Here is a 22,056-nt window from a genome sequence, read left to right as displayed (position 1 = left end):
GGGGCAGGCCCGCAGCTGACGCCATCACCCCGGCACCTGCCAACATGGAAGGTAGCGACGGCGGCGTTGCTGTGGCTGGCCCCCGGGATCTGGGCTCTGGAACGGCTGCGGCGACAGTCCGGGAGCTTCTGCAAGACGGTAAGGAGCCGGAGTCTGGCCGGACCGTGGTGCTGCGGGGCTGTCCTGCTTAGCACCTGGGCCTGGGTGGTGGAACAACCCGTCGCTTTGCAGAAAGTTTTCCGGTCTCGACTTGACCACTCCCCTCCGCCCGGCCCCCTCGCGTCTGGGTGGTGACGTGGACAACCTGTTTCCCCCGGGACTTGCTGTCCCCTTCCATTATTGGGAACACTTGATCTCTGCTCCACATTTCAACTCTGCCCTCTCGCGCCTGGATTCCCTGAGGTCCTGGGAACCCGAACCCAGTGACCCACGTTGGCAGCCACCGGCTGCTTCCGCAGTTCTTGATGAAGGAATGAAGCGTTGCATCCCACCTAGAACAGATGATAGAAGCTAATTAAAAGAGGGGCTCAGTATTAAATACAATTGGGAACATCCCCTCTTAACAAATTCTTGAACTATACTGGTGATCCCTTTATAAGCTCATTTGTTTTTTAACAAGGTGTGAAATATGGGGCGGGAAATGGGGGTCTGAACATTGGTTCAGGCTGGGATTAACTATGTGTATGGAATCTAGCAAATTTATTCAGTCACTCATGGGCAGAAGTTTCCAGAAATACATTTGAGATGCACATTAAATTGTTTTAAGTAATTTTATTAATTTAACATGGCCCATATTTCGCATCACCACTTTTATCTGGTTTAAAAAAAAACAAAACTGCAATCACAGACTTTTGGGGACTGCTACAAAATTTGAATGCAGACTTGTCAGGTAATATTAGGGAATTTTTGTTAACGTTAGTTATGATGATTGATGTTCAAAAAACACAATTTTATTCTGCACCTACTGTTTATTGAATATCATCGTAATAAGCATAGGCACGCATGTGTAGACCAAAGTAGCTTATAGGTGAATGAAAAAAAGTTCTAAATTTTTTGTTTTCTCTGACCGTTGTATATTTTATTATTGCCCTTAATTACTTGCCCTTTTCTGATAATGTATACACTTTTGTCAAAACGTTCTAATGATGTTCTCTTGTGAATTTGATGTGATAGACTTTTGAGATTACGATCTCTGTCTATGCATCTTTGTATCTTAACTAAAATTCAGTTTAACCAAGTTTTGAGCTTCATATACACGTGCAATTAAAATAACCATTATTAAGGAAATAATCTTCTAAAGCTTTAAAGACAGTCACTGAAATATATCTTAGTACATCCAGTGTCTAAGTTATTACAAAGCTGAATTTTGTATGTCAGTTATTTAATCAAGAACCTTGGAGTCATCCTTTACTTCTTGCGCCTCCTAGTCACTTATTTTCAACTGTCACTATGTCTTACACATTATAGTATCTAAATATTTGTCAAATGTGTCAGTTGATGGTGTTCTTAGGGCTTCCTCATGACACTTGGGCCACCTTACTTCTGTCTCTATTCTACCAGTGTGCTGATAAACTAGCTTTCTAGGAAAATAGGAAAAGTTCTGATTTTGTGGCATATGCTGATTTCCATGGTGTAAATACTCTCACCTTGGTCAATTTTTAGTTACCCACATGTTACGCCTACTGGCTTAGTAGACGTTTAGTAGTTGGCTCTCAGGAGTTAATATGAGACAGCTCCAGCACACCACTATGTGACTAATCTCATTTTAATCATCCTTCATACTATTGCCAACATTTTTGTTCTAAAACGCAAAGATGACAGTTCTTTTTTCTTGACTTAAGGTCTGAAAGGGGTTGTAGTCTCAGCATTTTGGCTGTCTTATCAGCTGCTTTTTCAATTACACTCCCTCTACCCATCTCTCCCCCAGTCTTCTTTGGGAACCTTAGCTTCCACATTCTTTATCTTTTGTGTCCAATATACACACACAGATGGTGATCTACATGCACTGAAGTCATTGTTATCCTTCTTTTTCAAAATAAGCAATGATAATTGCTGCCTCTAAACCTTCCCTCTTCATGAAATGACCTTTATTTTTCTGCCCAGTAGACTCCTGATTCTGAGAGCTGCTTGGCAAACTGGAGAGGAATGCTCTTTTCAGAATTAAGGCCAAAGTAGCAGATTCCTTCTATTACTCCACTACATTTTGAGAGTAGTCAAGAATATGAGTCTTTGCTTTCAGCAGAATATTTCCAGCTAATACACAGGTTCGTCCAACCACTGTTCATTACCATGTATCAAGCACTGTTTAGAGTCTAGGAATGTGGCAGTAAGCAAAACAAGACATTGCCTTCATCAAGCATATATTATATTGGATATAGACAATTGAAGTTTTCTCATAAATACTTAGTTTGCTTCATAATCTCCATTAGGGTAGTCTTATCAAAATTTATGAGATGATTAGTAGGTACGTTTATATCTACATTGAGCTCACTTTTGTGTATCTATTTTTAACTTTTCATTCTCTAGCCTACACATTTGCGGAGTTCTACCCGGATACCTTTATGAAATCTAGTATCCTCTTACCTATTAAGGGTCTGTTTTGAACACAATTTCTCTTTACATTTACTTATTTCACCCATAAACCCTAGTTTCAGTAGTCCTGCTAAGTATTTGCATAAATACTATAAATACTATAATTCTATAAAAATACTATGATTCTATAAAAATTCAGATTAATTTTATTAGAAGAATAGGCATTTATCTAGGGATAGCTGAGGCCATAAATATCAAGTACAGTCAATTTTCCTTTTTTCTTGTCACTAATCTTGTTTTTTTTTGTGTTAAAAACTACGATTAGTGTTAAATTTCAATCTCTTACTCATTATTTTCCTCTTGAGCCACTGATCAATTATAGTTGTGGTGTGGGCGGTGTAGCTAGACTGGGTTCACCTTATTGGACAAGTTGCATGCGTGCCCTTTCTCATCACCTGTGAAATGGAGAAAAGGCTAATTCCTTAGGCTTCTGCAAGTATTGAATGAGTTAATATGTGTAAAATGCTTAAATCAGTGCCTGCCACATGTAAGCTGTTAATGGATATTATACTTGTAGCCTGTACCTCTTCCTTCTCCGTATTATAGAAAGTGTTTTTAACAGTTCCTAGTACAAGAAAGACCTCGATATGTTAACTATGATAATAATGATTTTATTTATTATGTGGGGTTGATTCCAATATAATTAATAATTATGGTTTCATACAGATCAGTGGATTAGGAAAATGCAACACACACACACACACAGTGAAATACTACTCAACTGTAAAAAATATAACTTGCCATGTGCAACAACATGGGTGGAATTGGAAGGGATAATGCTAAGTGAAGTAAGTCAGAAGGAGAAAGGCAAATACGAGATGGTTTCACTTAAATTGGAATGTAGAGAAGCAAAACAAAGTATCAGATAAAACCAAACCAATAACTGTAGAAATGTGACTGTGGAATTGAGGCTACATGCTAGAGAGGGGGGAAGACAATGTGGAAATACATCTGAATAGGTATGGTCTTATGCCTGTGAATCATATACGGTATTGTAAACCATTTACCTTGATAAAAAATAGTAACAAGTAACTAAGGTCTTACATTCCTTATTTTTCCCCAGATTGTTATAGTGATTTTTTAAATGAATATTTTGATGTGAAGACTTATACTTCCCAATCTATTCATCAAGCTGTAATTGCTGAACAACTAGCAAAACTTGCCCAAGGAATCAGTCAGTTGGATAAAGAACTACACCTACAGGTAATCCCAATTTTCTGGCTCATACAGATTATGCAGTCTAAGTGATAATTTATCATTCTTACAATCTTTTTCTTTTAAAGATTTATTTACGCATATAAGAACTGGGGTACAGGCCAGAGGTGAGGGGGGTGAGAGGATTCACCAGAGACAGAGTGGGGAACAGAACAGGCAGACTGACTGAAATACACTGCTGAGGGGAGCAGTTGGTGAGTCAGGAGAGGTCTGCTGTGCCATGTGGGTTACTCCTTGGCCACCTAGGGATCGAACTCGTGCTGCAGTGGCTGCAGATAGCTTCATAGGTTACATCTCAACTGCTTGCACCACCAGGGAGGCCCCTACAATCTTTAACCTAAATCTGTATTTACATGAGCCTAAATCTAGATTTCCTGCTATTAATTCATATTTAATTTATCATTATAGCTTATTTTTCAAAGTCCTTGGTAGTTTAAATAAAACTGCTATAAGCAAATAGAAAAAAAATATTAACATTTACTTAACATCTATTGATGTGTCACATTATACTTTAAGTAATTTTGAATGTGAGGTAGAGGAAGACTAAGTTCCAATATGAGCTGAAGGTACTATAACTGGTTTTTTGTAGGAGCAAAATTGGTATAATACTATCCAAATCCATAATAAAGATAATTCAAAGTATCATTGCAATGAAAATTGGTGCTTAGTACAGGAGACAGAACACACTATTGGCATTTAAAGCAGACAGATATTTAATACAGAGAATTGGATGATTATGAAATCATTGGCTGGATGTCTAGAGTTGAAGGAACTATACCATAGATGCAACACAGAAACCTGGGAGGCTCCTGCGCTACCTCCCATAACACTGCCAAAATTCTGCACCTAAGTATCTGGTGACTAAACTCTAGAATGTTCTATATAACTGTCTCAACTCTCTCTACATATTTAGACTTTGGGACTTGGCTTTACGTCTGAAAAAGTAATAGAGAGCTTTCATCTCTGTTCTTCCTTTCAAATCTCTTAGAATTCAGTCAGTTGGCTGCAGGGGCATGTCTGAAAGTATAGTTTTTTTTTTTTTTTTTTTTAAACTATTCCTCCTTTTGTGTACCACTTTACCATTCTTTTTTTTTTTTTTTAAAGAGGCACGTATTTTATTTATTTATTTATTTGTTTGTTTGTTTATACATGCACTGGGTACAGTCAGAAGTGCGGGAGGGTGAGAGAATTCACCAGAGCGGGGAGCAGAGCAGGCAGAAGGATCGAAGCACACTGCTGAGGGGAGCAGCGGGCGGCAGGAGAGGTCTGCGCACCATGTGGGACCCTCCTCCGGTGGCCGGGGAGCAGCTGGGGATTGAACCAGCGCCGTGGAGGTCGCGGGGAGCTTCGCAACCCAGCGCTCAACCGCTGCGCCACCGGGGAGGCCCTGAAAGTATAGTTTTAGGCTTTCAACTTTTCAAAGTATTTACCACAAGGGACAAAGCAGAATAGAGAAATAAAAGAAGATTAGTCTTGTTGGGATAGACAAATTGATGAGCATATCATTAGACAGGGGAAAATTCAAACTTCTTCTGGCAGTTGTAAGGATAAAAGACATAGGAGAGCAAAGGTAATATTTTAGGTGGATATGACAGAAAAGGATTTGATATAATGACAGTGCTGTCTGACACTGGAGGTGTGAAGGTACCAGTGAATGAATCCTTGTTGATTTAGAGCTTCGCTTTACAGACTAAACATAACACTTATTATACACTGGGAAAAAAAGAATATAAAATATAAGGATTCTTGCATTTTTCTAAAGATTCACTTTTTTTGGGGGGGGATATTTCTAAGAATCTCTTACATGTGGCTTTTAACTCTTAACCTTTTTGGTCTTTTGTTGTGACCATTCATACTGCCTTAATTTTCATAAATATCTTCTGCAGAGAAGACAATTTATGTGACCCTGGGAAACTGAAAGTAGAGAGATGTTCAGAGACAGGTGGGCACTGATACTACTTTTTTTTTTCAAGATTAGTATGTGACCTTGATGATGAAGCTGAATTTAAGAACTAAGAAAACCTGATGTTGGAAAAAGTTCTTTAAAGGAAAAAGTATAAAATCATGTGGCAATAATTAAGCTTTTTTTTTTTCTTCTCGATTTTGGCACATCTCCACTGGCACATCCCACACATCCCATTAGGAAGGCTAGGACTAGTGAAAAGACTATCTCTTCTTTGACTCTGTACTGAACTTTAAGTATGTATATGTTCCTGCTAACTATTCAGATCAAACACACCTTCCTAACCTATATTTCTTTTTCTCTCTTTTTTTTTTAAAGATTTATTCAGCCATATAAGAACCGGGGTATAGGCCAGATGTGTGGGAGGGTGAGAGGATTCACCAGAGACAGAACGGGGAACAGAACAGGCAGACTGACTAAATACACTGCTGAGGGGAGCAGTGGGTGAGACAGGAGAGGTCTGCCATGCCATGTGAGTTTCTCTTGGACCCACCGGGATTGAACCCACGCTGCAGAGGCTGCAGACAGCTTCACAGTGCTGTGGCACTCAACCACCTGCGCCACCAGGGAGGCCCTGTATTTTTTCTTTTATGTTAGTTTTTGCCCCTTTTCTGTCATGGCAAGGCTGTCGCTTCCACATTGTGGTCACAAACGAAACTGCTCAATACTTAACTGAAGCAAATGAGATTATTCATTCTTGATTTTCAGGTTGTTGCAAGACATGAAGATTTACTGGCACAAGCAACTGGGATTGAGTCTTTGGAAGGTATCTTTATGTTAACTATTATGTTAGATGGGGCTCGGTCAGGGATGGGCAAACTTTTCCTGTTAAGGGTCAGATGGTAAGTATTTTAGATCTTGCAGGTCATACTGTTGCAAAAACTATGCTCTGCTGTTAATATGTAAATAAATTTTAATAAAAATTTGTTGATCCTTTAGCTATTTGAACCCTGCAAATTTGTTAAGTAATACAAGCTCTTGCATTTTCCTAGGTGTTCTTCAGATGATGCAGACAAGAATTGGCGCTTTACAGGGAGCTGTTGATAGGTACTGTTGTTCATTTTTTAAATAAATGGAAAGAAATATTTTTTGATGATTTGTTTTATTTGTGCATACAAGGGCTGGGGTATAGGCCAGAAGTGCAGGGGTTGAGAGGATTTACCAGAGACCGAGTGGGGAGCAGAACAAGTGGATTGACTGAAAGACACTGCTGAGGGGAGCAGTGGGCAAGACAAGGGTGGTCTGCTGCACCATGTGGGTTAGCTCGCTGGCCAGGGATCAAACTCGTGCTGCCACTGTGCCACTCAGCTTCATAATGCTGAGTCTTAACCCCTTGTGCCACCAGGGAGGCCCCTAGAAAGAAATATTTTTATCCATTGATACTTTGAAGATTGTATCATCACTTTTTTTTTTTCCTTCAGGATGAAGGCAAAAATTGTTGAGCCATACAATAAAATAGTCTCCCGTACTGCACAACTAGCAAGACTGCAGGTAGACTCTCATTTTTCATTTCTTTATACTCTATTGTTCATTTTGTTTTTATGAAAGATTTCAATAGTGTGATTCCTGAGGAGGTAAAGAAATATAAGAGAAAAGGAGAAAAACATCAAAGAGCTTTAGAATAAGATACTCAGTTTAAAAAATACAAAATTTATAGTATTTATGGAATCGTCATACCTTTTCTATAGAGGCTGTGCTGAATTACGTTCCACAACAGTGAATGAGAATTCCTTTTCCTACACATCCTTTCTGCATTTGTTTCCAGTCTAATTAATATAGGTTCATTCTCAGAGGGATGAGATGATAGCTGATTGTGGTTTTGATTTGTATTTCCCATGTAATAAGTCATGTTGAACATTTTTCCATGTGCCTGTATCTCAGTATCTTCTTTGGGAAAGTGTCTATTTAGGTCTTTTGCACATATTTTGATTGGATTTTTTTTAGTTGTCATTGAGTTGTATGAGTTCTTAATATATTTTGGAAGTTAACCCCTTGTTAGATGTGATGTGCATCTTCTTCTTGTCTGTAGATTGCCTTTTTGTATTTGTGGTGATTTCTTTTGAGTTACAAATACTTTTGAGTTTGATATAATCCCATTTGTTTATTTTTGCTTTTGTTTCCTTTGCCATTGGGGGTACATTCCCAAATACAACTCTGTGGTGGAAATACCATGTAATGCCATTGCTAGGTATTTATTTACCCAAAGGATATGAAGACTCTAATATGAAAAATGAAAAGATTTATGCGCTATTATGTGTTTGGGATTGTTTTAAATTCTACTCTCTTCTGTTGACCTAGCTTCCTGCCTTTGTATCAGTACTGCAATGCCTCAAGTATTGCAGCTTAAAGCCAAATGATCTTGAAAAAGGATACTATTTAATTTCTTTGCAATTCCATTAAAATATTAGTATGAGCTTGTCAATTTTTACTAAAATACCAGTTAGGATTGTCACTGGAAATACCAAGATACAGTTAACATAATATATAAATTTAAGGTCTATAAGGTGATGATTTCTACCTGTATATTGACATATTGTGAAATGATTCCCGTAATAAGGTTCATTGACACATTCTTTACTTCGCATAATTATCATTTTTGTTGCTGTGCTGTAGTGGTGGCGTAGTATTTTTTTTTTTCTTTGCAGTGTAAGTCTGCACTAGATCTGTGAATTCTCTTCCAGCTCTAAAATGCTATGACTCTATGAAGGTGTTCTATATATTTTCTTTTATTTTTTTAGAGATTTAATTTTTTTTTTAAGATTTATTTATTTATTTATACAAGCACTGGTTACAGTCAGAAGCGCAGGAGGGTGAGAGAATTCACCAGAGCCAGAGCGGGAAACAGAACAGTCAGACTTGACGAAATACGCTGCTGAGGGGAGCAGCGGGCGCGGCAGGAGAGGTCTATGTGCCATGTGGGACCCCCACTGGTGGCCACGGATTGAACTGGTGCTGCAGAGGCTGCGGGCAGCTTCGCAGCCCAGCACTCAACCGCTGCGCCACCAGGGGAGGCCCTAGAGATTTAATTTTATAGTCTTATAAGCATGAGAGGTCAGGACTCCTTGTGTTTAAATAAACACTTTTTAATCATTAAACAATAGTCCTAATTTTCTACCTTCTTATTGTAAAAAAGTATTAAACTGTAGTGACAGCTAAGTTGAATAACTTTGGCTAAATTATTATAGAAAGGAATGGATAGAAAAGAAAAAGAAAGAAAGGAATGGATGGGAAAGAAAAAGCAAATATGTCTAGGTATGTTTTGGTATCTTTATTCCAGTATTTAACTGTTCCTGCATCAACTCAAAGGCATCTTACCTTAGGAATAAAGTTCATCTTAAAACTTTGTTGCCTTTCAAACTATTTGAGGAGTAAGGGCTTCTTGGAAGATTATTTATGTTTTAACAGTTTTTAATTCTGTTCACTGTCTAACCATGTACATTTTAAGCACTGAGGTACTTTAATTTTCTTGTTTAATCTCTTTATTCTTTGAGTTGCTAATTCATTTAAATGCCTTTGGTATGAGAAAGCAAGCAAATAAGAAAGTTGTTTTTGCATTGAAAGTAAAATCTCAATGATTGTACCCTCAATTAGAAGAAAGCAATTTTGTACTTAATTCTTTTTGCTTTTTATCTGCATTTCACTCTCTTTCCAGAAAGCTTTTCTTTCTCCAAGCAGAAGCTTCTGACTGCATGTATATACATGAATACACGAGTTGAATTTAATTATCACCCAAGAATCATCTCTATTTTAGTTCATTTTAGTAACATTGTTTGCTTATGAATTGCATCAGAGTTTTTCAGAAAGAAATTTTGAAGAGCTTATTATCCCTTACATAGAATATTTAAATTTTTTAGCTTTTAAATTATGTAAGAAAATGAGTTTTTAACTTTCAAATTTTATAAGTTTCTAGCACTTTTAATCAAAAAGTTAAAAAAAGCTTTGAGATATACTTCACATACTGTGTAAGTTTTTATCATTTTAACTATTTTAAGTCATACAAATTTTTTAGCATTTCAGTTAAGTTTTTAATGTCATTTTTATACTTCGAAATTATGTAAGAATGAGAAAATGCTGGAATGAAGGGGAAAATCATTTATAAAACCTTTCACTTTTTATATACTTATGCTTTATATGTACATAGTTTTATCATATACTTTTGTTTGGACAGAGAAATAAAATTCAACTGTGAAAAACTGGGGAGGGTGTGTGCAAAGCAATTTTTTAAAACTATTCATCAATCACATTTTTGCTTGTCCTTTTGGCTTGTTATACAGATTTTTTTTTGTGTGTTGTACAGTAAAGGATATGAATAATCTTAAATTATTCTGATTTTGTTATTTCTTTCATCTTTGAGAGTCAAAAGTCTCAGTGTGGAAGAAATAATGTACAGATGTAAGTTGGAAGATTCAGTACTCTGGGCTTCTGATTTTTTTTTTTTTAACTTTGAGTGTAGGTCTGGGGCATGAAATATATAAAGCTGTCTTAGAATATTTTTGTGCTATATTATACCAAGGAAGCTATTAATAACTACTAGATTCATGATGATAGGACTCAGGAGCTGACTTGAACAGCCTCTAAGGTGACTAGCTATCTCAGTTTTAGCATTGAAAGTCTCATGTCTTGCATACCTCTCAGTCTCAGGGAAACCAGTGAAGTTGATCACCCTCAGTTTCCTCTTGGCCCAAAATGGGACAATTTGAATATCTACAAGACCAAGAGCTACAATGGATTAACATTTACACATATATAATTTTATTAATTAACTATATAAATCAATTGTTTACATTTATATAGTAAAATCAAAGCAAAATTCATTTATTATTCATCTTGGTTAGGAAAGTCCTCAATTTTAAACACATTCTAAAGGAAAGAATCAAGTATTTATTCCTGTATGAATAATACCATTGGGTATTTATTTTTTCCTGTATGAACAATTTGAGTAAACAGATAGTAGATGAGATGAAGTTTATTTTTATAGGGAAGTTTTATATGCTAGAAGTTAAAGACAAAACAATGGAATTGGAGTATCACCATTTTGTAATCACTATTATTTTAATGGATTTTGACACTGAACAGCAATAACTTCTCACAACACAAAAACAGAATCATATAAGTATTATAAATACACTACCACCTATGGAATAAATTTACCAAAAATATTAAACTTGAATGAAGCCATGTACATCCAGCTATTAATTGATAGAAATATAGAAGACAGTGGAACATGGGAAGTAGTCTATGGAAATGCAGTTTGTGAAAAATGCTATAGAACAGATGATCCAGTATATTCAGTAAGTTGCAAAAAAATAGATGGTGAGGGAATATATATAGTTTTAAAAAGAGGAAAGTTAAATGATAGAATTTAAATATAAACATTTAATAAATAATAAAACCATAAATAAAAGTGAGGAAGATTACCATAAAATTAATAATTGTGGTTTCTCTTAGGTGAGATGGAGAAGCAGAGCAGGAGGGAGGGCAGGTGTAGTGATTAGAGGAGAGGGTCCATGGGGTACTTCCAGGGTGGCTGGTATGCTTTTTTTACCTGATCTGGATGGTGATTCCTAGTTCATTTAGCTTTAATTTCTGTATGTGATTTTCTATGTGTACATGTATATAAAAAATTCATATGTATAAAGCATGAAATGATATATAAATATGTTTATATATTTGAATACATATTCAAATTATAATTTTTTAAAGTAGTTTTAGGTTTACAGCAAAATTGGGAGGAAGATATAGAGGATTTCCATATACCATCTGTACCCAGATGTTTGACCTCCTCTTATACAACACCCCTCACTAGAGTGGTACATTTGTTGCAGTTGATAAACCTACAATGGTGAATCATTATCACCCAAAGTCCATAGTTTACATTAGAGTTTGCATTTTTTTGTTGTACATTTTATAGGTCTGTACGTATGTATATTTATCAGTCAATATAGTGTCATACAGAATATTTTCACTGCCTTAAAAATTCTATGTGCTTTGCCTAGTCATCCCATCACTCCCTGGCAACCACTGAAATTTATTTTTATTATTGTTTTTGCTATCTATATAGTCTTTCCTTTTCTAGAATGCCATATCGTTGGAATCATGTAGTATGTACCTTTCTTAAACTGGCTTCTTTCACTTAGTAATGAGCATTTAAGTTCCCTCCATGTCTTTTTGTGATTTGGTAGTTCCTTTCTTATTATTGCTGAATAATATGCTTGTATTATGTTTGACAATAAAAGTTAAAAAATAAGGAAGGAAAGGAAAAAGCAATTGATTGAAATAGAGACAACTGTATTAGGAAATGATGAGAGTTGATGCCTTATATAACTTATTGACAGAATTTTTCAAATTATATACTGTTAAGATTCTGTGTAATCTGTTAGAAGAGAAACTCTGAAGTATGTTAAAAAGGGAGTAGGAATGCTGGAAAGTGTGTTTCTAAGAAGATAAACATGGCTCGTTGGATTTCAGTAAGGGACTGGACCACAGTGTTAGGATGAAGATGGTAAAGATTTACATTAGGGTGATGCTTGTGGTAATAGAAGTGATATAACTGTCATGTCGTGTTAAACCAGAGGAATAATCAATAAAACTTGGTGACAGATTACATATAATTAAAGGTAAAAGCATTAGATACAAACGCAAAGATTTTATGACGGAAGACTTATCCTTTATTGGGTTAGTAGTGGGAAATTCTGGAAGATCAATTCTCACTGATTACACTAAAGTAAGATCTGGTATTTCTCCTCAAGATATATTTAGATTCTCAGAGGAATGGTTGCTAGGGATGCTATATTCAAAATGGTTAATCTGAAAATGCTATCTGACCAGGAAAAAACTGGTAACAGTGCTTATTTGTGGTAAGAACATAGTTAAGACCCAGAGATATGAGGGAAACTTTTTATTGTTTTTATCTTTTGATTTTTGAACTATGCACTTATATTACCTATTCAGAAAATAAATACATTTAATTAAATGATAAAGATGCTCAAATCTTTCAGTTGCCAGGGGGAAATTCTTATTTGGTCTTTTATTATATTTTAAGTATTTCAGAATATAGTTACTCAGAAAGGTGTCAGGTAAACATTTTTAATGCTTGGTTGCCTTTGACCTGTATTTGGGAATATTCATTTTTTTAAAAAGATTTATTTATGCATACAAGAACTGGGGTACAGACCCGAGGTTTTGGGGGGTGAAAGATTCACCAGAGACAGAGTGGGGAACAGAACAGGCAGATTGACTGAAATACACTGCTGAGGGGAGCAGCGGACGAGTCAGGAGATGTCTGCTACACCATGTGGGTTGCTTGCTCCCTGGCCGGGGATTGAACTCGTGGTGCAGTGGCTGCAGATAGCTTCATAGGTTGCATTCCAACCCCTTGCACCAACAGGGAGGCCCCAACATTCGTATTTTTGATTATATAATTATGTTTATGTATGTTGTGTGTGTGTGTGCATGTTGTGACTTGTGGGTGCATTACTGTGACTGTATGTGATTCTGGTGTATGGGTATTTCACTCAGAAAAAAATGTTTCTAGCTAGACACTCAGGGATCCTATCTTCCCAGGGCTTTTAATTCTGTCTCCTTAGATGGGAAATGTTCTTCTCAACCAGCTTCAACATCATTCAAGGATGTTGGTGATATAGCAGTTTAGACTCTCTCTCGTTTTCATTAGCATTATTGAAATTGAAGGTCACTACTTATCTATTGTTTCATATGTTCTCCTGCTTACTTTCCCCCAGTCAGTTGCTCTGGATCCAACTTAAATTAAAAAATGTCATGGAATGCATGAGTTTTTATTTTGTGTCTTAATCTTTTGGAGGTACAGACCCATTATTAGATGTGGTAATGAAATAGGTGGTAAAATATAATAACAGCTTTTTGGGTTTTTTAATTTTGTTTTATAATTTTCTTTATCATGACTTTGTTATTAGTGATAAAAAAAATTGGGAAAATTCAAGATGGGCATGCATATTCTTTAAAGTCTAGTAATATTGGGGGAAGTTTTAAGTCTGTTTCCCTGGGGATCTGGGAAAGGAAACAAGGTTTGGAAAGAATAGGAGGCAATAGTAGGAAGCTAAGCAGTCTTGGCTGTACACTGGCAACACTATAGGGTACTAAACTGGTGATTAGTTGCCACCCCTTGAGATTCTGATTTAGTTGGTAAGGGATCTGACCTGGGTATTGATACTTTTGAATCTACCCACTTGAATTTAATATGATGACCGAGACCCATTAGTTAGTGAGGGCATTAGTTTTCTTCCTAGCCTAGAACTGAAGAGAAGACACCCTGAGTTTCATAGACCTCAGTTCAAAATTCTCTCCATTTGGGATAAATTAGTTTATTGTAAAATGCTTTTTAAGACTTGTGTTTATTTAGGATTTTGGCTGGTAGAACACAAAAAGAACCAATCTCTAGCATCTGGAAAGAATGGACAGATTCTACATAATAGTAATGAAATTTCATGGATTCACTAAACTTGTTTAATATTATGATATTTGCACAGGTTGCTTGTGATTTGCTACGGAGAATAATTCGTATCTTGTATCTCAGTAAGAGACTCCAAGGACAACTGCAGGGGGGCAGTAAAGAGATAACTAAAGCTGCTCAAAGCCTCAATGAACTTGGTAAGTCATTTTTTTTTATCAGAAAGTAGAGTTTTAAAGATTTTTTTTGTCACTTGATATGTTGACTTGTTAATTTAGTACTGTTAACAAATACTGAGTAAATTTATGTAATAATTGTCTCTTTGCAATATTGTCACACTTCCAAATTGGTGAGTAAAATTAATTAACTTCTTAGAAATACTGTTTTAAAAATTATCATTTAATTGGTCCTTTCATACATAGGTCTCTGAATTTTAACACATGAAGATTTATGTTACTACCAGCACAATCATGATGCAGAATAGTTCTCACACACCCCCTCCCCCCACTCAAGCCCCTTAAACTACCCCTTTTTAATCATACCCACCTTCCAATCCCCTGGCAACCACTGATTTTCCACCACAGTAGAATGTCCCATAAATTAAATCATAAAGTATATATTTTATTTATATTTTTTAAAGATTTATTATGCATCCAAAAACTGGGGTATAGGCCAGAGATCTGGGGGATGAGAGGATTCACCAGAGACAGAGTGGGAAACAAAAAAGGCAGATTGACCGAAGTACACTGGTGAGGGGAGCAGCGGGCGAGTCAGGAGAGGTCTGCTGCGCCATGTGGGTTGCTCCCTGGCCGTCCGGGGATTGAACTTGTGCTGCAGTGGTTACGGATAGCTTCATAGATTGTGTCTTAACCCATTGCGTCACCAGGGAGGCCCCAAAGTATATATTTTAGAGGCTGGTATCCTATACTGAGCATAATAGCTTTGAGATTTACCTAAGGTTTTGTATATACAGTAGTTTGTTACTTTGTGCTTGTTTGAATACCAGTCTGGCTTTAACTTAGCTTGTTTATTAATTCATTGGTTGAAGAAGTTTGTATTGTTTCCAGTTTTTGGTGATTATGAATAGAGCTGTTATAAACATCTGTGTATATATTATTATGTGGACCTAAGTTTTTATGCCAAATACCCAGGAGAAATGGGTACCCAGTTCCATGTTGACATTATGCCTAGATTTATTGAGTTTATTTCTTCATTTATTTCATTTGTTTCTCTGACATTTAAAGCAGACTCTTGATACCATCAATATAGTTTTGATATATTATGGTTTTGACTATAAGCAAAATGCAAGGTTCATGGTGAAATAGTTCAAAAATTGTCCCTAATTTTTAGCTATTGTAAGTCAAGCTATTGTGAACATTAATGTAGAAGTCTTTGTGTGGACAGATGCTTTCATTTCTTTTGGATAAATAACTACCACTGGAAAACTAGATCTTTATGGAAAGAAATTGCCAAAGTGTTTTTTAAGTACCCTGCTATCCTCCCCTTCCAGTTGTCTCAGTTTTGCTGTCAGATAGCAGGATTGCATTATTTGTTTGATACAGACTGTTTGTTTAGTTTTTCTGTATTCCATATATAAATGAGACTATCTGGTTTTTGTCTTTATTTTTTTCTTCTGCCTTATTTTCCTTAGCATTATCCTTCCCAGTTCCATCCATCTTGTTGCAAATGGCAAACATTCATCTTTTCTTTAATAGCTGAGTAGTAATCCATTGTCTGTGTATGTATGTATGTATGGATGGATGGGTGGGTGGGTTGGTAGGTTAGTGTTTTGTGTTCTTCAGATAGATACCTACAAGTGGGATTGTTGGCTTATAGTGTAGGTCTACTTTTGATATTTTGAGAAGCCTCCACAGTGTTTTCCACAGGGACTGGACCAGTCTACATTCTTATCAAAAGTGTGTGAGGGTTCCTTTTTCTCCACATAGCACCAACACTTGTTGTTTCTGCTCTTTTTGGTATTAGCCATCCTCACTGGTGTGAGATGGCAACTCATTGTGGTTTTAATTTGCATTTCCCTGATAATAAGTGATAATGAGCACTTTTTCAGATGCTTGTTGGTCATCTGTTTGTCTTCTCTGAAGTGTCTATTTAGCTTTTCTGCCCATATTTTGATTACACTAATGTTTTCTTTTTTTGAATTGCATGGGTTCTTTATATATTTTGGATATCAATTCTTTGTCCGTTGTATTATGTGCAAATATTTTCTCCCATTCAGATGGATGTCTTTTTGTTTTACTTATAGTTTCTTTTGCTGTGCAGAGGCTTCTTAGTTTAATGTAATCCAATTTTTTAAAATTTGCTTCTTCTCTTGCCATTGGAGATGGATCTTCAAAGACATCTCTGAAGGCAGTGTTGTACAGTGTTTTGCCTAATTTTTCTTCAATTTTATTTTATAGTTTTGAGTCTTTTGTCCATGTTTTTAATCCATTTTGTTAATTTTTGTGTAAAATGTGAGGTGGTGATCTAGTTCTTCTGCATGTAATTGTCCTGTTTTCCTAGCAATACTTGTTGAAGAGACTCTTCTTTCCAGATGTATACTCTTGCTTCTTTGTCATAGATTAACTGTTAATAGATGTGTGGGTTCATTTCTGGACTCTCAATTCTATTCCAGATGTCTGCTCTTGTTCTAATACAATACTGTTTTGATTACTATGGCTTTGTAGTATAATTTGAAGTCTGGGTGTGTAGATCCCATATATTTTTATCTCATGAAAACTTTATTTTTAGGTAATTTTAAAATTTTATTATTGTCTATTTTTGACAAATCCTACAAGTAGGAATTAAGGGGACAACCATTTTTCATTAAAAAATAACCACCCATACTTTATGGATAATCTCTAGCCTGTTTATGAAAGTTATGATTTAAAATTCATAAATTTATAAAACAGCTAGATTTCAATATATGTAATATTGCAATCCCTGTAGCTTGTTAGGAACCTGATATGCAATGGGTAAATAAGATGCAGGTGTGTTCTTATCTACAAAATAAGCTTAAAACTGATGAGGATAAAGATGTTACTATTACTACCAGTACTGTTATCATTCATGGGAGAAACCAGACTCGTCCAGCATTCTCATTTAGCTCATCTGAATTTCCAATGAAGTAATAAGAAAAATGCTTTAGCCATTCTTTCATCATAAGACTTAGATGAATTCCTTCATTCAACCAATTTTTATTGAATGCTTATTATGTGTGTCATGTGCTATTTTACATGTAGAGGATACATCACTGAACAAAAGAAAAACCCCTTTGTAGAGTTTATGTTCTACAGGGTACTAACATCACACATCTGATGTATCTGTAAAAATCTGATTCCAGAGCTTGAATCGCCAATCACTCCTGACCTTAAACTCTGTGGCAGCATTTAGCTTCACAAAAGGAGTTGCTGCTATTGCTATTTAAAAGATAAAAAATCAAATTTAAGATATACCACGTTTACAGAGTGAATATGTATTGTGTTATGTGATTATAGACTACTGTTAGGGACTTAACTTCTATATTAAAGTTTTGAGTTAAAGACTTTTTTTATTAAAATGTATAACCAGACAGAAAATTATAATTGAACAATGGACATGATAGAAAGTATTGTATCCATTAATTTTTGTTGCTTATGGTGTGTTTTCTAAGTTTATAAGTTTGTTGCTAAAGTATGGTATGTTAGTATCATGTATTATTATGAGAAAATATCCTTAAAATGAAATTTATCATAAAAGCATTTTATGAAATATTTATTATAATAAGAAAAATAGCTTCATTATAGCAGTGATATTTTCTCAATCTGATAAAGTAATATAAGCATACATTTCTGATAGATACACAGGTGAAAGTATGATTTATAGCTTTGTAACACAATTAATGTGACTGATAATTACTGAACTAATGGGTGTCTTTTGAGATGACTACCAGAAGATGTAGTTAGTGAAAAAGTTTAGAAAGTTTTATTTCAATTTAATTAAAATTATTGATTACTAGGAAAATTTGCAAATATGCCATGTAGCTATAATATTAAGCTAGGCTTGAGGTGACTTATTTCTTAAATGATTTTTAAGAGCAAAAGTTTTTTTGTGGCAACTTTTTTTTTTTTTAAAAGATTTATTTATTGGGCCTCCCCGGTGGCGCAGCAGTTGAGCGCTGGGTTGCGAAGCTGACCGCGGCCTCTGTGGCGCCGGTTCGATCCCTGGCTGCTCCCCGGCCACCGGAGGAGGGTCCCACATGGCGCGCAGACCTCGCAGACCTCTCCTGCCGCCTGCTGCTCCCCTCAGCAGTGTACTTCAGTCCTTCTGCCTGCTCTGCTCCCCGCTCTGGCTCTGGTGAATTCTCTCACCCTCCTGTGCTTCTGACTGTACCCAGTGCTTGTATAAATAAATAAATCTTAAAAAAAAAAAAAAAAAAGAGAATAAAATATTTAAAAAAAAAAAAAGATTTATTTATTTATGCATACAAGAGCTGGGGGGTACAGGCCAGAGGTGCAGGGGCGTAAGAGGATTCACCAGAGACAGAGTGGGGAACAGAACAGGCAGACTGACCAAGGTACATTGCTGAGGGAAGCAGCGGGTGAGTCAGGAGAGGTCTGCTGCGCCTTGTGGGTTGCTCCCTGGCCAGTCGAGGATCAAACTTGTGCTGCAGAGGCTGCGGATTTCTTCATAGTGCTGTGCTTAACCCCTTGTGCCACGAGGGAGGCCCGTTGTAGCAACTTTGATAGAGGGAATTCAGTGGTATTTTTAAAGTTACATGTAATCATATGTGATGATAAACAATTTCAGTAGGTATGTTTGATTTAGATGGTCTCTAAATTATTTATTTATTTGAATGGATTCAGCGGTCACCAGATTGGAGTGATGTCCCCAAATCCAAATGTTCAGAATAATGGGTTTGTGCTTAGTTATGGGTTTACATGTTTTAGAGATAAACATATTAGAACCACACACACAGATCTTTTTAAAAGAGCAAATTTGCTTTAATGTCAAAGCAAATGATTTTATTATGATTTTATTTTATTGGTTCTGTCTTTAATCACACAGTTAAAAAGCCAGAATAAAATCCAAATGAAAATAAGCAGGTTATGCTTGTAACTTTAGCATATTGTTTCTCATACACTGTAAAGTTATGATAGCAATTCAAGACAAAGATTTATTCCATATGTTCAGTCAGTGCTTATGCAAGCTCTGTCTGTCAGCGTTGCAGAGCAATGTATTTAGTGTAAGAATCTTCAAACTACTAATCTATCAAAATTTTCCATTTCTTCATTTTAAGTATATTCTTTTCTCTTTAGATGCTTAAGCCAATAATATATCTGAAAGTCTTTTCTGTCCCATAGTAAATATCATTAATAATGTTACATATTAAAATTAGAATGTATCTTAAATGAATACAAACTGCCTCATAAGTGCAGACTTATTTTATTCCTTTTGATGCCATTGTAAACTGAACTGTTTTCTTTTTTAATTGTTCATGCTAGTATATTGAAATACATGTAGAAATCATTTTTGTGTTGATTTTATATTATATACCTTTACTGAATTCATTTATTAGCTCTGTGTGTGTGTTTAGGGTTTTCTGCATGCATAATGTCTTGTCATACCTGAACAGTAATTTTACTTTTTCCTTTACAATATAATGCTTTTTATTACTTTTTCTTGCCTAATTGTGCAGGCTAGAACTTTTCAGTGCTATGTTCAATAGAAGGATCAATAATAGACATCCTTTTCTTGTTTTGATCTTAGGGAAAAGCTTTTAGTTGTTTCTCTTTGAGAATGGTATTAGCTATAGGTTTTTCATATTTGACCTATAGTATGCTGAGGAAGTTCTCTTCTGATTTATTTTTAATCATGAGAGAATATTGAATTTTGCCAGAAGCTTTATCTGCATCGAGATGACCGTGTGTGTTTTTCACCTTCTTCATTATATTAATGTGATATTATGAAATGGATTGATCTCCATTATGTTGATCTGTCCTTGCTTTCCAGGGATAAATCTCTCTTGGTCCTGGTATATAATCCTTTTAATGTGCTGCTGAATTCCATTTACTAATGCGTTGTTGAAGATTTTTTGCTTCTATTTTTATGAAGGATTTTGCTTTGTAGTTTTCTTGTAACATCTCTGTCTGGCTTTGGTATAAGGGTATTTCTGGCCTCACAGAATGTGTTAAGAAGTGTTTCCTCCTCTTCAATTTTTTGGAAGCATTTGAGAAGGTTTGTTGTTAATTATTCTTTAAATATTTGGTAGGTTTCACCAGTGAAGCCATTTGATCCTGGGTTTTTCTTTATTAGAATTTCCTGTTTTCTCCACTATTAGTCATATACATTTCTGCATTGTTTTATTTTGTCTGTGGACTTTTTAGCTATATGCCTCTATTATTTTTTGTAGGCATACCATTAGGAATAACAACATAGATCTTTAATTTACCACAGTGTACTTTGTATTTTTGTTGAATTACTTCGGGTGATATATTAGCTGCTTTGACACAATGGACTATGATGGTGGGTGCCCTATGGTGGCAGTATCTGAGGGGGGATCCTCTACTTCTAAAATAATAACAATAATGTAAGTCAGAGTTACCTCAAAAATAAAATATTAGATGCTTTGAAGTCATTGCTAAATCCTACCGATAAGCCCCCTTATATACATATGGCAGTTAAGCCATATCAACTACCTGGGGAAGGAATTCCTTGTTTTGGAAGAAAGAGAATGAGTAATCTTCAAAATTCTGCCCTAAGAAGACATTAGAGTCAAAACACAACACATATACACACACGCCCCCACAGTGTTTTTTGTATCCTGTCTCCTTACAGAAGAACAACCAGCCAGAGTTGTATGACTTTTTATTGGCAAGAGATAGATAACCTTTTTTCATACATGGATATAAAATGTTAACTAATGATTTTAAAGAAAACAGCTGTAATGGGACACTGCTTATAAAATAACCTACACACTCTTCTGATATCACTGCTAATGATATATTTTTTCCCTTATTGCTCATAAGAAACAATTACCTCAGGTCACATTAAGGATTCTTACAGGTAAATGATTTGGGAGTTAAAGAAAACTGTTTTATCCTAATCCAGTTTACATATTCAGTTCTACACTGATATATATGTTAAAATCCTAGTATATGATTCTAATACTGACAGTTATGCAAATGAATAAGGTCTATTCTTGGTCTTTAGGACATTTGTAGGATGTTGATTTGGTAATATATTTGTAGTTGAATGTGGTTATGAGTCATAGTAACTTTTTAACAGATTTAATAATAATAATTTGTCAGAATCTCTATACAGAGAGCAGGAAATTTCCCATAGAATTCCCTACAAGATTAGTAGCTCAAAATCATGTGTTTCCAGCTGTGTTTGGAGGAATCCTAATTATTTGGATGAAGGGAATGTTGAGCTACTAACTCTTATCTGCTAATTTCACTTCATTGAAAAAATTAACTTTTGTTCATAAATTTGGGTTATGTAAAATAATTTTATTGAAAAAGTCCTTTATTGCTAAAAAGAATCGTGAAAATGGAAGTAAAACTAGTTCTTGGGCGATGTAGTGGATCATTGAATGAGGCAGCTGCGGGATCCAGACCTTCACTTGGGAAAAGGCTTAAGGAAGAATTACATCTTGGGGCAGATTGGAGTGCATGAATTGTTAAAATATGCTTCAGTAATCTAAGTGTTAATGACATAAATGTTTTTTTTTTTTTTTTTTGGATTTGCTGTATAATCTAGATGCTTCAGTTTGGTCCACTTACTCTTTGGGGGTGGCTGGATACCCAAGATTATAATGATATCTTTGAAAGTTAAAGGAGAGAAGTAACCTCTGCTTAGTCTTCTCAATAAATGCTAGCTTTGG

At 35.5% G+C, this 22,056-nt stretch overlaps 1 protein-coding gene across 2 annotated transcripts in view; it reads left to right on the top strand.

Annotated features, from left to right (window-relative positions):
- The first annotated feature begins 8 nt into the window (after positions 1–8).
- COG5 (component of oligomeric golgi complex 5) overlaps positions 9–22,056 on the top strand; it is a 171,842-nt gene continuing 149,794 nt past the window's right edge. For both annotated transcript variants that reach the window (XM_037511550.2, XM_037511549.2), the window contains exons 1-6: positions 9–138; positions 3,656–3,795; positions 6,479–6,536; positions 6,763–6,817; positions 7,192–7,261; positions 14,275–14,395. In XM_037511550.2, the coding sequence (XP_037367447.1) occupies positions 45–138; positions 3,656–3,795; positions 6,479–6,536; positions 6,763–6,817; positions 7,192–7,261; positions 14,275–14,395 (538 nt within the window). In that variant the 5' untranslated portion in view covers positions 9–44. The remainder of the gene's footprint in view (positions 139–3,655; positions 3,796–6,478; positions 6,537–6,762; positions 6,818–7,191; positions 7,262–14,274; positions 14,396–22,056) is intronic.

The sequence above is a fragment of the Talpa occidentalis genome, unplaced genomic scaffold, assembly GCF_014898055.3.
Source record: "Talpa occidentalis isolate TD23 unplaced genomic scaffold, MPIMG_talOcc4v2.1, whole genome shotgun sequence".
NCBI lineage: Eukaryota > Metazoa > Chordata > Mammalia > Eulipotyphla > Talpidae > Talpa > Talpa occidentalis.
This window is presented reverse-complemented; position numbering and strand designations above follow the sequence as displayed.